Genomic DNA, 14,520 nt, shown 5'->3' on the forward strand with positions numbered 1-14,520 from the left:
AAAAATGCCAATCCCAAACAATTAAAAATGGTATGATATTACTTATAAAATATTTTCAAATGATAAAAACATAGTGGGAGAAAGCAAATTAATGATGACCAGGGGTTAGGAATGGTGGCAGAGGAGGAAGTGGGTGTGGTTATAAAGGGTAGCCAAGGGGAACTTGTGATTGAATAGGTACTTATTTGTATGGAGGTTGCACAGAATAGAATGACTAAAATGGTGCAATATTCAGTAAAAGAAAAATAAAAGCAAAACAGAAATAGTAAACAGACATATGATAGAATCCATGAAATAAGAAGTAACAGTAACTAAGGGATAGGAATCCCTGTCTCTGAGGGATAAGTAAAAACAATCGCATGAGCAACAAATCATGAGGCAGCACCTCATATCCACGTAATGTACTATTTTAATTCCCTAAACATTTTAAATACTGCAATAGGACAATGTTTAAAATTTCTACTCCTACTTTTGAGGAGACCACTATAGAAATGTTGATTTTTCATGGGTAAGCCTTACAGACACATTTTTGTCAAGACTCTTGTGTGCTACAAAAGGAGTTAACTGAGAGTGAAAAAAAGAGAGGAAGGAAGAAAGAAGGAAAAAGGAAGGAAATGATTAAAGGAGACGGTCAGGAAGGAAAAACAGAAAGAAAATGTCTCAGGCAATTAAAAGACAATCTCCAGACATTTTGTTACACTCTCAATACTTTAGGGATTTGCTTGGTATTTCCTCAGGGTGTCTCCTAAGGTGAAAGAAATCCATAAATCATTCTCACTTAGCCATGCTTGTAACAAAGGAGGGAGTCATGACAGAGACTTCATTTCAGGTAAAATGATAGAATATTTCACCTGACACCTTTTGTTTCCAATATCAACAATTTAAAGTAACATATCCAAAGTTCCAATTTAGTTCAATGGCAAAGCCTAAGCCAAATGAGACCATTTCTGATTCATTTTTCTTTGTTTTCCACTGCTCAGTAACTGAATGCCTGCTCTTATCTCTTCATATTCATTTTTTGAGTATTTTTGCATGGATTAACACATTAAATGATGAAAAGCATCTTTGAGACATCATCATGATATTTATTTATATAAACAATGATATTGCTAATGAGTCTAAAACTGAGAGCAAATGACGTATAATTAAAGAGACGTGCATTCTCAGAAACTGGAAAAATTAAGAAGCTATAGGTATTCAGTCTCTCATGTTTATGTCCTTCCAAATTCTTAGTTATTTAGTACCTGAGATCGCTGTGATCCCTTCAATAGTAATTTAATATTTAATGATTATTTAAATAAATGTATAAGTATGATTCTTTCCTGATCTCTTGAAGAGGCAAGAGATTTCCACCTCACGATAACATGAGAAAAGTGTTACTGGATATTAGCAGACGTTTAAGTAATGGTGCAGTGTTCTTCAGTGTCAAATGGAACCTGAGAGAAGCAGATGTAATTATCTCATGGAGTACAGCTTTAAAAAATAATGATCTTTGGTATTCAACAAAGATGTTTAACTATGAAAAAGGTGTCTCTCTTCATAGAATGCTAAAGCCTGTGAGAAAACAAAAGCATTTCTATTTTTTCTTATCTTACAGGAAAATTGGAATTTAACAAGTCTGAATTTTCTCAGCATTTCATATTGCAAAAAAACCCTAAGGAACAAAAATAAGATTTATACTGTGTCTTAATAAATTTGTTAAAGATATTTATCTAAAATCACTATCATGATGACACACAGTTCCATATTTATGATATAAGGTGACTATCAGGAAGTCCCACAATTGTAAGTGATATTTTAAGTGAGTTAAATGCAAACTTTATGTAATCATTTTCATATTTAATGTTATAAAGAATTTTATATTTATTTTCTTATAAATCATTTAGAACCTACTGTCATTGTAATTTTCATTATAACCAGCATCATTTCTATTCTTTTAAAGAAAATATTTAGGCTTACAGTACTTTAAATTTAATAATTCTCTTACCTATATCTGCTATCCACCTCTTACTCTGGTGTATTCTTAATCTATGAATTATTAGGAATGTTCAGATACATTTTTAATGTTTGATATAAACACATTTATTTGTGTTTTGTATTATATCATAGTTTGAAGGAGTTCCCATAGCCTTAATGGGGGGAATAATTTAAAGTCACATCCAAGAATCCACATGAAGCCTTTCTTTATTGTATTTTCTTTCACCTCTATAGTATCATGTAACATAGAGACTTTAACCATTTTTAAAAAGTATGATATAGCTTTATCCAAAGGAAGTTTTTATGACATTCACATATTCATATATTCAACAATGCCAATAACTCCCCTTTGTTCCAGTTTGCTCAGATTTCTTCTATTCTCCTGGATTCTTGCATGATGAAGTGCACTTGATTGCTACATACAAGTTAGTATACATCAATTAAAGTGAATATGCCCTGATGCATTTTAAGATTAATATTTGAGAATATTTGTGTCAGAATAAACATATTTATATCTTATTAAAATAGCTAAGAAATTGAGAAGATAAATAATCCAAAATAATTGCACTCCTATGCCCCCGTTTTAGGCCCAGAGAAGGGGGAAGAACAGGGCTTGTAGTTAGTTACATGCCTTCTGTCCTCCTTCCCTTAACTGTCAACTCTTCATCATCAGAGCCTTGACAAAGAAGGAATATCACAGTGCAGAAGAATTTACACACAAATACATTAATAAACGCTCTTTAAGATACATTATTATCACCATTAAAAAATTAAAATTAAAACTCCTACATACTCGACTTCAAGGTAGTACAGACACATAGAATCATCTAATCTTCATTTACCCAGTCCTGTATGTATGGACTGGTTTTGCATATGAGAATAAAGAGTTCCACATAAGTTATATTATTTGCCAAAGTAACCCTTTTTAAATACCATAAAGGGAGATGGTAATTAAAGCAGAGATCCCATGTATCTGTGTTATCTTTGTATGTATGTATGTTTGAATCTATCAATCTAACATCTGTCTATAGTAAGTCTCATATATTTCTTTACATAAAGACTAATAATACTCACTGAAACTCATTATTGTGTTCTTATTTATATACCTATTATCTGTCAAGTATATGAACTTCTTCAGCCTGTATCACCAGTATATAGGACTTTACAGAACTATGTGTTAAACCAGTGGGTTCTATAATTTTTTGAAATTTCTGGCCTTAAATATTATTATAATCATTATTTAATTGTATAATAAACTTTATTATATAATTGATATATTGTCATTTTATTAAATGTGATTTATTCATGTCACTATGTGATTGCAATTATATAAATGACTAATAGAAAACTAACAATAATAGCACATTATATGTAAGTGACCCCAATTTTTTAACTTTTTCCTTTTAGATATCTGTGTCTATATATCTGTATCCATACCTCTATATGTATCTACATCTATCTATGTATCTATGTTACTTGTTTATCTACCATCTAGCTATACAATTGTAGTTTTTCAACCTTTGCATGATTGAGATTTCAAACTGATATGGAACATTGTAAGATGTTTAGAAGCATAATTGACCTCTAATCACTATCTGGAAGTATCTCCCCACTCCCAGTTGCGACAAGCATGCCTTCTAAACATTGACAAATGTTCTTTGGTTAGTGAAATAACTTCCATTTGAGAACCAGAAAGTGTCTCTGTCTCTATCTTTATTTATGTATATTATTATATGTAGAATATGGGTTTATTTTCAAATACCTTAAATTGGGAAGTTTAGATATATCTAATGTATACTAACTTTGCTAATTAAAGCCTCCCAGATGATAATACATAGAAGCTATTGACTAATGCTCTTGCTATTTTTTCTATCCAGAAGAGGTGCTCTAACAACCAGCATGGAAACAGAAAATCTAACCACACTAAATGAATTCATCCTTATGGGAATCACAGACCGCCCTGAGCTGCAGGCTCCATTATTTGGGCTGTTTCTCCTCATCTATGTGATCTTAGTGGTGGGCAACTTGGGCATGGTCATCCTCACCAAGGTGGATGCCAGGCTCCAAACACCCATGTACTTCTTTGTTAGACACTTGGCTTTTACTGACCTTGGTTGTTCCACAACAGTAGGACCCAAAATGTTAGTAAATTTTGTTGTGGATCGAAATGCAATCCCCTATTATTCTTGTGCTACACAACTAGCATTCTTTATTGTGTTCATTATTAGTGAACATTTTATTCTATCTGCAATGTCCTATGACCGCTATGTGGCCATCTGTCACCCTCTGCTCTACCCAGTTATCATGTCACAAAAGGTATGTTGGGTGCTGGTGGCAATCCCCTATCTCTATAGCACATTTGTGTCTCTTCTCATCAGTATAAAGATATTTAATTTATCCTTCTGTGGCTATGGTGTCATCAGGCATTTCTACTGTGACATCTTCCCTTTGTTGTCCTTGCTCTGCTCAAATACACATGAAGTTGAACTCATCATTCTGATCTCCGCAGGTTTTAATTTGATTTCATCCCTCCTGATAGTGCTTGTGTCTTACCTATTTATTCTTGAAGCCATTCTCAGGATGAACTCTGCTGAAGGTAGGCACAAGGCTTTTTCAACCTGTGGATCCCACCTGACAGTGGTCACCGTGTTCTATGGGACTCTGATATTTATGTATGTGCAACCAGAGTCCAGCCATTCCTTTGACACTGATAAAGTGGCTTCTATATTTTACACCCTCATTATCCCCATGTTAAATTCCTTGATATATAGCTTGAGAAACAAAGACGTAAATTGTGCCATACAAAGGATGTGGAAAAAACTATGCAACTTTTTCTCCTAAAGCTTATGTACAATATGATTCCTATAAATTGCATTCTGGGCTTCCAGCTTTTCTCTGTGTATCTCTAAAAGGAATAAAAAGCACAAATAAATTCAACATGTATTTATAAATTGTCTTCCTTGACTCTATGTGCTGTACTTACATGACAACACAAAGCAGGAAAAAAAAAAAATCTGCCTTTCTCAAGAGGGAGAGATGGATTATAAATAATTAAGTAAATAGTATAATACCTTAGAATATGTTATGTGAATAGAATACACTATTGACAATAAATGCTTGTAAAGAGGGTAGGTATATAGTGTGGGAGTGACGAAGAATACTAGATATGGAAGAGGAGTTCACATGATTGTTTTTTATTCTCAGCTATTAGAATAAAATTCATTATTCCTCCATGTGTGGCAGCTCCAGCTTGGACTGAATCCTTGGCCTGGGAACTTCCATATGTTGTGGGTGCAGCCAAAAATGAAAAAAAAAAAGATAGTTGATAGATAGATAGATAGATAGATAGATAGATAGATAGATAGATATTGACAGTACCAGATTTCTTTGTAAAGAAACTTTTGTTGTTTTACCAGCAGGAGAAAAACCATGGAAATTTTCTCTAAAACATAATTTAATTATTATAACTAATCTTAATTTTTTAAATCTTTCTTTTTGCATAGCTTTTCTTTTACCTCTCTTACAGGTTTCATTTAAAAAATTTTGCTAATAACAGTAAGGGCTTTGCTGACTTTTCTTATGCTTGTCATTTTTGCCTGTTCATTTAGCCACCATCTCTGGTATAGGCATAGGGCTTCTTCCTGTTAATACTTGGTTAATTGTTTATATATAAGTGGATGATATGCAAACCATTTTACCTCTCCATTTTCCAATTGCCTAGACAATGAAAATCCATAAATTCCAAGGTCAGATTAAATGGCATTAATCCCAAATTGTGAACCAAAGAGAATTGCTTAACTGAATCCTACCTGAATTGTTAACTGAACACAACCTCTGTGAGCCAAAAACAAAAGCTGTTGTTATTTTTAATATACTAAATAGTGGGATGGTTTGTTATGTAGTATATTAATCAGAATAATAAAAACAGATTGGAGCTGTAGCCGCTGACCTACACCACAGCCACAGCAATGCAGGATCCAAGCTGCATCTGCGACCTACACCACAGCTCAAAGCAATGCCGGATCGTTAACCCACTTAGCAAGACCAGGGATCAAACCTGCATCCTCATGGATTCTGATCAAATTCATTTCTGCTGAGCCATGATGGGAACTCATATAAACATATCTTTAAATAAAAATTCCCCTTCCATGTAGGGAATTCTAAGTTCTTGTGGGGCAATGGTCTAGCTGGTGAACTGCAACAAGTTATGAAATTTTTAAAATCCTACTTTAGGTCATCAGTTAACTGTAAAAACAATTTTTTGTGTGTTTTTTCCATTTCTTGGGCCACTCCCGGGGCATATGGAGGTTCCCAGGCTAGGGGTCGAATCGGAGCTGTAGCCACCAGCCGACGCCAGAACCACAGCAGCACAGGATCCAAGCCCCGTCTGCAACCTACACCACAGCTCACGACAATGCCGGATCCTTAATCCACTGAGAAAGGGCAGGGATAGAACCTGCAACCTCAAGGTTCCTAGTCAGATTTGTTAACCACTGAGCCACGATGGGAACTCCCTTTAAAAACAATTTTTATATGAACTAAATTGCAACTGACAAATATTTTTTTCAAAATAATAGAGAATCTCCAATCATTATTTTCCTAGAGGTGTTTGCCTAATCTGACACAGATGCTTGTCATCAGTTTGCCCATATCAATAACTGAAAACCTGCAAAGCTTTGTTGACCAATGCGGATTTTGGCAAATTCATAATTTTTTAAAATTCAAATGTATTTTAGGTTCTTCACAATGAGACATCTTTGGAACTGGAAGTAGATTAGAGACGTGGACCATATCTGTGAAAGGCAGGCTTAAATGTATTTCAGTTACATTCATGTATTAGAAATGAATTCTTTCTAGTAAGATGCATTGATTATAATATATACATGGAAAATATAAGGGGTCAAGAGTAGCTAAATCCTTCTTAAAACTTTGACCAAGGGAGAAGTACCAGTTTACATAGATACCAAGATACATTAGGTAGAATATTTGATACAGGGTAATATTGGCACAGGAATAAAAAATAGTTCAACAGAACAGCAGATTCATTGAATTAGAATCTTTTATTTAGATGTATATGAATCCTTGAAATATGAAGAATTGGTACAAAATAGTAAAAACAGCTGGTCTTTTCAATAAATGGTGCTTTTATAGTTGGCTGTTCACTTGGAAGAGAAGGAGGGGAAACAATTTTTTTAGGTGAGAAAATACCTCTTTATTAGACTCAGGTCAGAAAACTCTAATTGTAAAAGAAAAAATGATAAACTTATTTATGCTGAAATTGCAAATTTTTATTGTCAGAAAGGAAATAAATAAATACAGGACAACCCAAGATGGGGGAAACATTTCTTTCTTTTTTTTGTCTTTTTGCTATTTCTTTGAGCAGCTCCCATGGCATATGGAGGTTCCCAGGCTAGGGGTCAAAACGGAGCTTTAGCTGCTGGCCTACGCCAGAGCCACAGCAACGCGGGATCCGAGCCGTGTCTGCAACCTACACCACAGCTCACAGCAACGCCGGATTGTTAACCCACTGAGCAAGGGCAGGGACCGAACCCGCAACCTCATGGTTCCTAGTCGGATTTGTTAACCACTGTGCCACGGTGAGAACTCCAGGGAAAACATTTCTAATGCACATCAACTAACAAAGGATTTGAAGTTTGAAGAATATTTTATTTATTTATTTATTTATTTATTTATTTATTTTTGTCTTTTTGCCTTTTCTAGGGCCACTCTCGCGGCATATGGAGATTCCAAGGCTAGGGGTCCAATCGGAGCTGTAGTCATCAGCCTACGCCAGAGCCACAGCAGCAAGAGATCCGAGCCGCATCTAAGACCTACACCACAGCTCACGGCAATGCCAGATCCTTAACCCACTGAGCAAGGCCAGGGACCGAACCCGCAACCTCATGGTTCCTAGTCGGATTCGTTAACCACTACGCCACAATGGAAACTCCTCAAAAATATTTTAAAAATTAATGAAATAGAAACAAAGAGCTACCAATTTGATTATTTATATCAAGGTTTTCTTTGAATATCACTACAAAGTGTTCTGTGCAAAACTCTTCTTTATTTTTTTCTCTTGTGACTGAATTTTTTTATGATTTTTCTTTTTTTCCATTATAGCTGGTTTACAGTGTTATTGACTGATCCATTTAACTAAGCTCGAACAATTCAGAGTAGGCAAATGTTACCTGCCAAAGAAATTCTCACTCATTTTCTTAACTTATGTTCTAAATCTGAATTCCCAGTACTGTAAAAATCTAAAGAAAAAATAGGATTTCTACTTAATCATTGTAAAGTCAAAGTTTATTAACTATAAATATTTTCGCATTTAGTTCTGTGTGTGCATTAACATTCTCAATCACATTACTCTCTGCTTAAATGTAGCCAAAGTCACAAATGTTGTTTTCTCACTGAATCATTAGTTCTACAGAACAAATACAAGCACTTCCAACTACGAACACGCATTTGATAGCATGCATTAGCATATCAGTTGCTGTTTTTACTGTTTATGTGTATAATCTCTATTTACTAAAATACAGATGGGAAAAAAAAATCTAGACCATTCAGTGGCAATGAATGGCAATGGAAGTTACCTAAAGAGAACTGGGGCAAACTGGTTTTCTTTCATTAATCATTGATTTTTTTTTAAATTTTAATCCTTTGTATATGAATATACATATAAATATATAAATCAAAGTGTAATACTTGAATTAAGCATATTACTGCTATGAACTATTATCACCATTACAATGATAAAAATAGTTAATATATTTGAATTACACTTTTATGGAATTTACATAAATGAACATCACATTTCTTTAAAAATCAATTATATCAAACTATTTTTCATGCCCAATGTGTTGCAAAATGTAAATGCAAAGACAACTACTTTTAAAGGAATTTTATAGTTTTTGTTGTCCATAGAAAATATGATTCCTTTTCTTGTTTTAAATCCAATCATTTTTGCTAGTATATTGACTGTGTCTTCATTGTGAAGTATGAACTAGCAAATGTAAAATTTTTTAACTAATTTAAACACTTTCTCATTAGTTTTAAATACCTCAGGCTGTATCTTGTGATATAAGTAGTTAACAAAGACAGTAAAATACAGAAAACTGTACATAATGCAAGTAATTTTTATTTTTGAAGTATATGCAATATGATTCACAGTACCTTTTGTAACAGAAAAAAATTTCTAAAATGATGAGAAGTTATGGAGTTATATGCTCAAGTAATATTTCAGAACAGAACCCCTAGGCGAGCAGTTACACCCATCATATGATTAAAAGATTGCTAATTTTTTTTTAATCTTGAAGGACTATGAAGTAGATTCTTAAAGTCAGAGATGGATAGAAAGGATGCTGAATTTTACCTACTTCCAAATAGATATAGATGTGTCAATCTTTTTAATTGGGTTTTTAGGTGTACATTATTGCAAACTGAAAATTATAATAGGGTCAATTTTTCACAACCTATCTTCTGCTGCTGAGGTCAATGATGTCTAAGAAGAGGAAGAAAAATAAGCAAATTACCACTAGTTAAAAAAAACCTCATTTGGAATCGTGTTTTACTTTTTACTTAACAAGGTGATTTACCAAATTTAAAAAGTATTACACATTTTAAAAAATAAAATACATTGTTATGTGAACTATTATTATGATTTTCTGAGTAAATAATTTTAAATATTTAGAAAAAAATTTAATTCTTTATATCTCCATTCATATATTTTCAGTTTTACAAATATCAGAAAAGATGCATGGAAATATATGGATAGATAAAATGAATTTCATTAAATTTATTTTATTAAAGTTGATTGCTGAGGATGTTAATAATCTAGTGTTTCAGGTGAGCTACTTTAAGTCACCTTTCCTAGAATGCAGTTGTTCATTACATCACTTCTTCTTTCTAATCTTCACTTCCTCATGTGAAAAGAGGTACAGAATACAATTACTTTTACAATACTTAAAAAGTCTAGAATTCATTGAATTCTTGTGAATGGTAATAAGTGAATAACTGGTTGAATATTGTATGATTAAATGGACTGAAATTAACAGAGGAAATGCCTCATTTCTATGGCCCTTCTCACAGCTTCCTTTACCTCTGTTTCTCAGACTGTAAATCAGTGGGTTTAACATGGGAATTACTAGTGTGTAGAACACAGAAACCACCTATACTTGTTCCACAGAATACTGGGAACTTGGCTGAATGTAATTAAAACTTAATGTACCATAAATATGGTCACGGCAGTCAAGTGAGAGGCACAGGTGGAGAAGGCTTTCTGAAACTCTCTAATTCACTGATAGTCAACCATGAATTGTGAGGCAGATTCCATTAAGCCAGACAAAGCTAGAAATATGAAGGAATATCTGTATTCTACCCATGAGACAGAGTTTGTAGTTTGAGTCAAACTATGTTAATTTTCTTCTAAAAGAAAATAGACAAAAATACATAGAAAAATCAATCCTCTTAAGAAGAATAGAATAATATTCAGACCATTTCATATCATGATTTTGTAATAACCAAGATAGAATCCAAAATTCCTTGGCACATCAATGTCCAAGAAAATTATAAAAAGCCTTGAAATGTTAGTATAAAGTAGTTCTTAGTTCTTCTGCTCGCTTCTCAATCTTTAGAGAGTTAATCTCTGTTCCTTGGGTTATGGCTTTAGTAATTTTATGACCTCTGCTACCCACTCCATCCCCTGCATCCATTTCTGTTTATTTGTGGGAGAGAGAGGTAGCACAACTATACTTTATATCACTGCAGGATTTTGGGCAAAAGAATTAAAGCAATAAAATTTCTAGAAAAAAATTAAATAAATATTCAAATAATATGAAATTAAAGCATCATCTTTAAATAAGTAATATATAGTCTTTGTCCTTTTATATGGCAAAACTATAATAATGGTTGTACTGAGATGTGCTATCATAATGATCTCAACCCTACTCTTACCTGAGCTGAGATCCCACCAGTCTTGGGATCAGCAAAACCTCACTGAGAATAAAATCTAGGAGTTCCCACCATGGCTCAGCAGTAATGAACCCAGCTAGTATCCATGAGGATGCATGTTTGATCCCTTGCCTCACTCAGTGGGTTAAGGATCCCCTGTTTCCATGAGCTGTGGTATAGACCAGCAGCTGCAGCTCTGATTCCATGCCTAGCCTGGGAATCTCCACATGTTGCAGGTGCAGCCCTATATATTTCATATTTAAAGATGAGATTTTAATTTCAAATCTTCCAGTTATCAGTTGTGCACCTTTGTTCAAATTACATGGTTTATCTGAGCTTGATGTCCTCTGAATATAGGAACACTATTTCTCTTACATATATTTTAACACAGTGCCCACTACATATTTTATTTGAATAATAAATTCAAAGAAAAAATATTATATGGTGAGGATGATGCCATTTCAAATTTATCATGAGGAGTTCACATCGTGGTTCAGTGGAAACAAATCTGACTAATATCCATGAAGATGCTGGTTCAATCCCTGGCCTTGCTCAGTGGGTTAAGGATCCAGCATCGCTGTGAGGGGAGCTCTGGTGTAGGTCACAGTCAGGGCTTAGATCTGGCGTTGCTGTGGCTGCGGTGTAGGCCAGCAGCTGTAGTTCCAATTCAACTCCTAGCCTAAGAACTTCCAAATGACACGGGTGTGGCCCCAAAAGACAAAATAAATAAATAAATAAAATTTATCATGACTTTTGGAACTCTTCTAATTTTACTAGAATGAAGATGAAGTCAAAGTGTTACTTTAATTATTGACAGTGTTTTGGGGAGTGAGTAATTTTATGTTCTCCATGACCTGTACAGTTCATTTATGCTGTTTTGTTCCTTTCTTAAAATTATCCCTTACGTTTTTTCTCTAGAGAGTATGTAGGGTGTCCTAGATAATTAGCAAACACCATGGGCAATTTTTAAAAATCACTCAGATGATTTGGGCATAATCATGTGAATCAATTATATGCTATTTCCTCAGGGAGCATAGCAGAATAAAGGAAGGCATATATTCTTCTTACCCACAGAAAAAGCAAAATTTATTTGAAGAAGAAAATCCAGTTCTTCATTAAAGGTGAGTAGACAGGAATTGTTGATTTCAGTTATCACCTGTGTGTAGGTAATTTCCAGTGGGTTCTGGATTCTGACTATGGACACTCCTATGGTCATTGACAGATGATTCTTTACACTATAAAAATTCATTGTCTCCCTTTTTAATTGCAGTATTTGAGAACATTAAATCCCACAAATTGACTAGATGTCATATATCCATTTGATTTGGAAAAGTTGATAGTGCATTTGGATAATCCAAGTGAAGAGAAAAATATATGAAAAAAATCATTACTGGTCTAAGCTATTATAATCTATTAAGGTTAGGATTTCCAGACAAAATACACAATTCCCAGTTACATATGAATTTCAGATAAAAATATTTTTAGCCTATGTCCTATATACTACTTGATAAATATTATTTTATATAAATATATCTAATGTAATGTTTAAAAAATAATACATCAAAATATATATTATACCTTATACTATTTTATAAAAGTATGCAATAATTTAAATGAAAATAATTTCAATAAAAGTGTTTAAGTTCTTACATATAAGGACGAACTCTCATGCATGAACTTGTAGGTTTTTTTAGTTGTTTGCTTGTTTTCCCTCCTGGTTGCTTACTACATTCCCCCCCGCCAGAATAGGCTTTATAAACTGAGTGAGTAGACTGGAAAATAAACAGAATGATTTAAGAGTTATAGAGAAAGCCCTGAACCCCAAATAATTCCTAACTGCTATCACGAGATTTGAAGATTAAAAAGTCAGTCATACCTTTGCATCCTTTTGTATTCTGCCTGCTGTAATGGTTAGTTCTAAATGGAAGTACATAAACTGTTGCATCAAGATGTTAAAAAAATGACCAGAGAGGAGTTCCCTGGTGGCTCAGTGGGTAAACGATCTGGCATTGTCACTGCTGTGGCTTTGGTCATTGCTGTGGCACAGGTTTGATCCCTGGCCCAGCATATGGCTTCCATATGCTGTAAATGTGGCCAAAATTAAAAAAAAAATAAAAGGTGACCAACGATATCCTTTCTCAAATAAGAATGGGCAAGGTGTTCATATCATTTTGGAGTTCTTGACACCATTCTTTTCAATAAATACCCAGAAGTGAGCATTCCTGGATCATATGGGGAGTTGCTAATGAACAGATACAAAATTTTGATCATGCAAAATGACTAGGATTAGAGATCTGCTGTGTATCACTGTGCATAGAGGTAATAATATTGTAATGAACACTTAAAAGTGTTTTAACAGGGTAAATTCTCATATTAGTGTGGGAAGGGTAAGAATCATTTGGGGTTCCCATTGCGGGTCATTGGGTTAAGAACCTGATATAGTGTCTGTGAGGATGTGGGTTCAATCCCTGGCCTCACTCATTAGGTTAAGGATATGGTGCTGCTGCAAGTTGTAATGTAGGTCAAAAAATACATCTTCAGAGGGAGATAATAACTGACAATGAAAAAGGAGATAAGCTCAGTAAACGCTAGAATAATTCCTAGCAACGTATTGAGGTCTTCTAAGTTGTAGGATTGGTACTAGAATTTTGAATTCATTTGCTTGACTCAGTGTGTCTCCCACTGTGCAGGAAACCTTTGATAGCAGGTCTTGCAACATTTAGTTCTTGTTTGTAAAATGGGAAAGAAACTTACCCATAAAATGGCTTAGTAATCTCCAGTATTGCATTTCTAGTCTTTGTATCAAACTGACTAACTCAACACTAAAAGTTAGCAGATTCCTAGAGTTCTGCCAAGTGTCACTGAGTGGCTTCAAACTCCACTCACTTTAGGGGAGCAACATTTGCTCCTCCCCCAGTCAGATGTCTCTTTGGCTTGTGGATTATTTCCAGTTGAAAATAGTCAAGACCCACAAGACTCTGAAAGAATTTTTGATCCTGCCCTCTATGGCCTGAAAGAATTTACGTAAAGGGCTTTTTCCCAAAATAGAACTATCACCAGCCATACTTGCAGAGAAAGTCTGCTAGTGGCAATGGGGGAAAATCAGGCAGAGGTCAGAGTCCATTCTGTACTATGGTCTCGCATGGCCCAGCAAATATTTATTTACCAAATATTTACTTCTCTATCTCCATGTGAACTGCCTCTCTCCCCTTTGAAGTCCCACATCACTATCCCCAACATACTCTTCTGTCTTTAGCTGAAGATTATGATATTTAAGGTCAGGGCTTTGGCCATTTTGATGAGTTCCTCAGGTTTCCTGGGTCTCTCTCATAGGTACATCTTCTACAACGTTGTTTGATTCTTTTTTTCCTGCTAATCTGTCTCTTGCAAATTTAAATCTTAGACCAGCCAAAGAACCTAGAAAAAAAAGGAGAATTTCTTCCTCCCTGACAGCACCAATGAAATAAAAATGTGTGTTCTATGTCAAGGCAGAAAACTTTAAACAAACACTTATTTCACTGTCCTTTATCCTATTTCCACTTTACTGGGCATTGTGTATCCACATTATGCATCAACCAGACCTCCGGGTCAGCA

The 14,520-nt window shown here is 34.3% G+C and overlaps 1 protein-coding gene across 1 annotated transcript; it reads left to right on the forward strand.

Annotated features, from left to right (window-relative positions):
• Window positions 1-3,876: 3,876 nt before the first annotated feature.
• On the forward strand, window positions 3,877-4,818 carry LOC100739499 (olfactory receptor 8K3-like). The gene has a single exon (XM_003480960.2). The coding sequence runs from the start codon at window positions 3,877-3,879 to the stop codon at window positions 4,816-4,818; it is 942 nt and encodes a 313-aa protein (XP_003481008.2).
• The last annotated feature ends 9,702 nt before the right edge of the window (window positions 4,819-14,520 follow it).

This window comes from Sus scrofa, unplaced genomic scaffold (assembly GCF_000003025.6).
Source record: "Sus scrofa isolate TJ Tabasco breed Duroc unplaced genomic scaffold, Sscrofa11.1 Contig53, whole genome shotgun sequence".
Classification (NCBI taxonomy): domain Eukaryota; kingdom Metazoa; phylum Chordata; class Mammalia; order Artiodactyla; family Suidae; genus Sus; species Sus scrofa.

What these genes read in the sequence shown, in the direction of transcription:
- LOC100739499 (XM_003480960.2), top strand. Translation starts at nt 3,877, where the DNA reads ATGGAAACAGAAAATCTAACCACACTAAATGAATTCATCCTTATGGGA.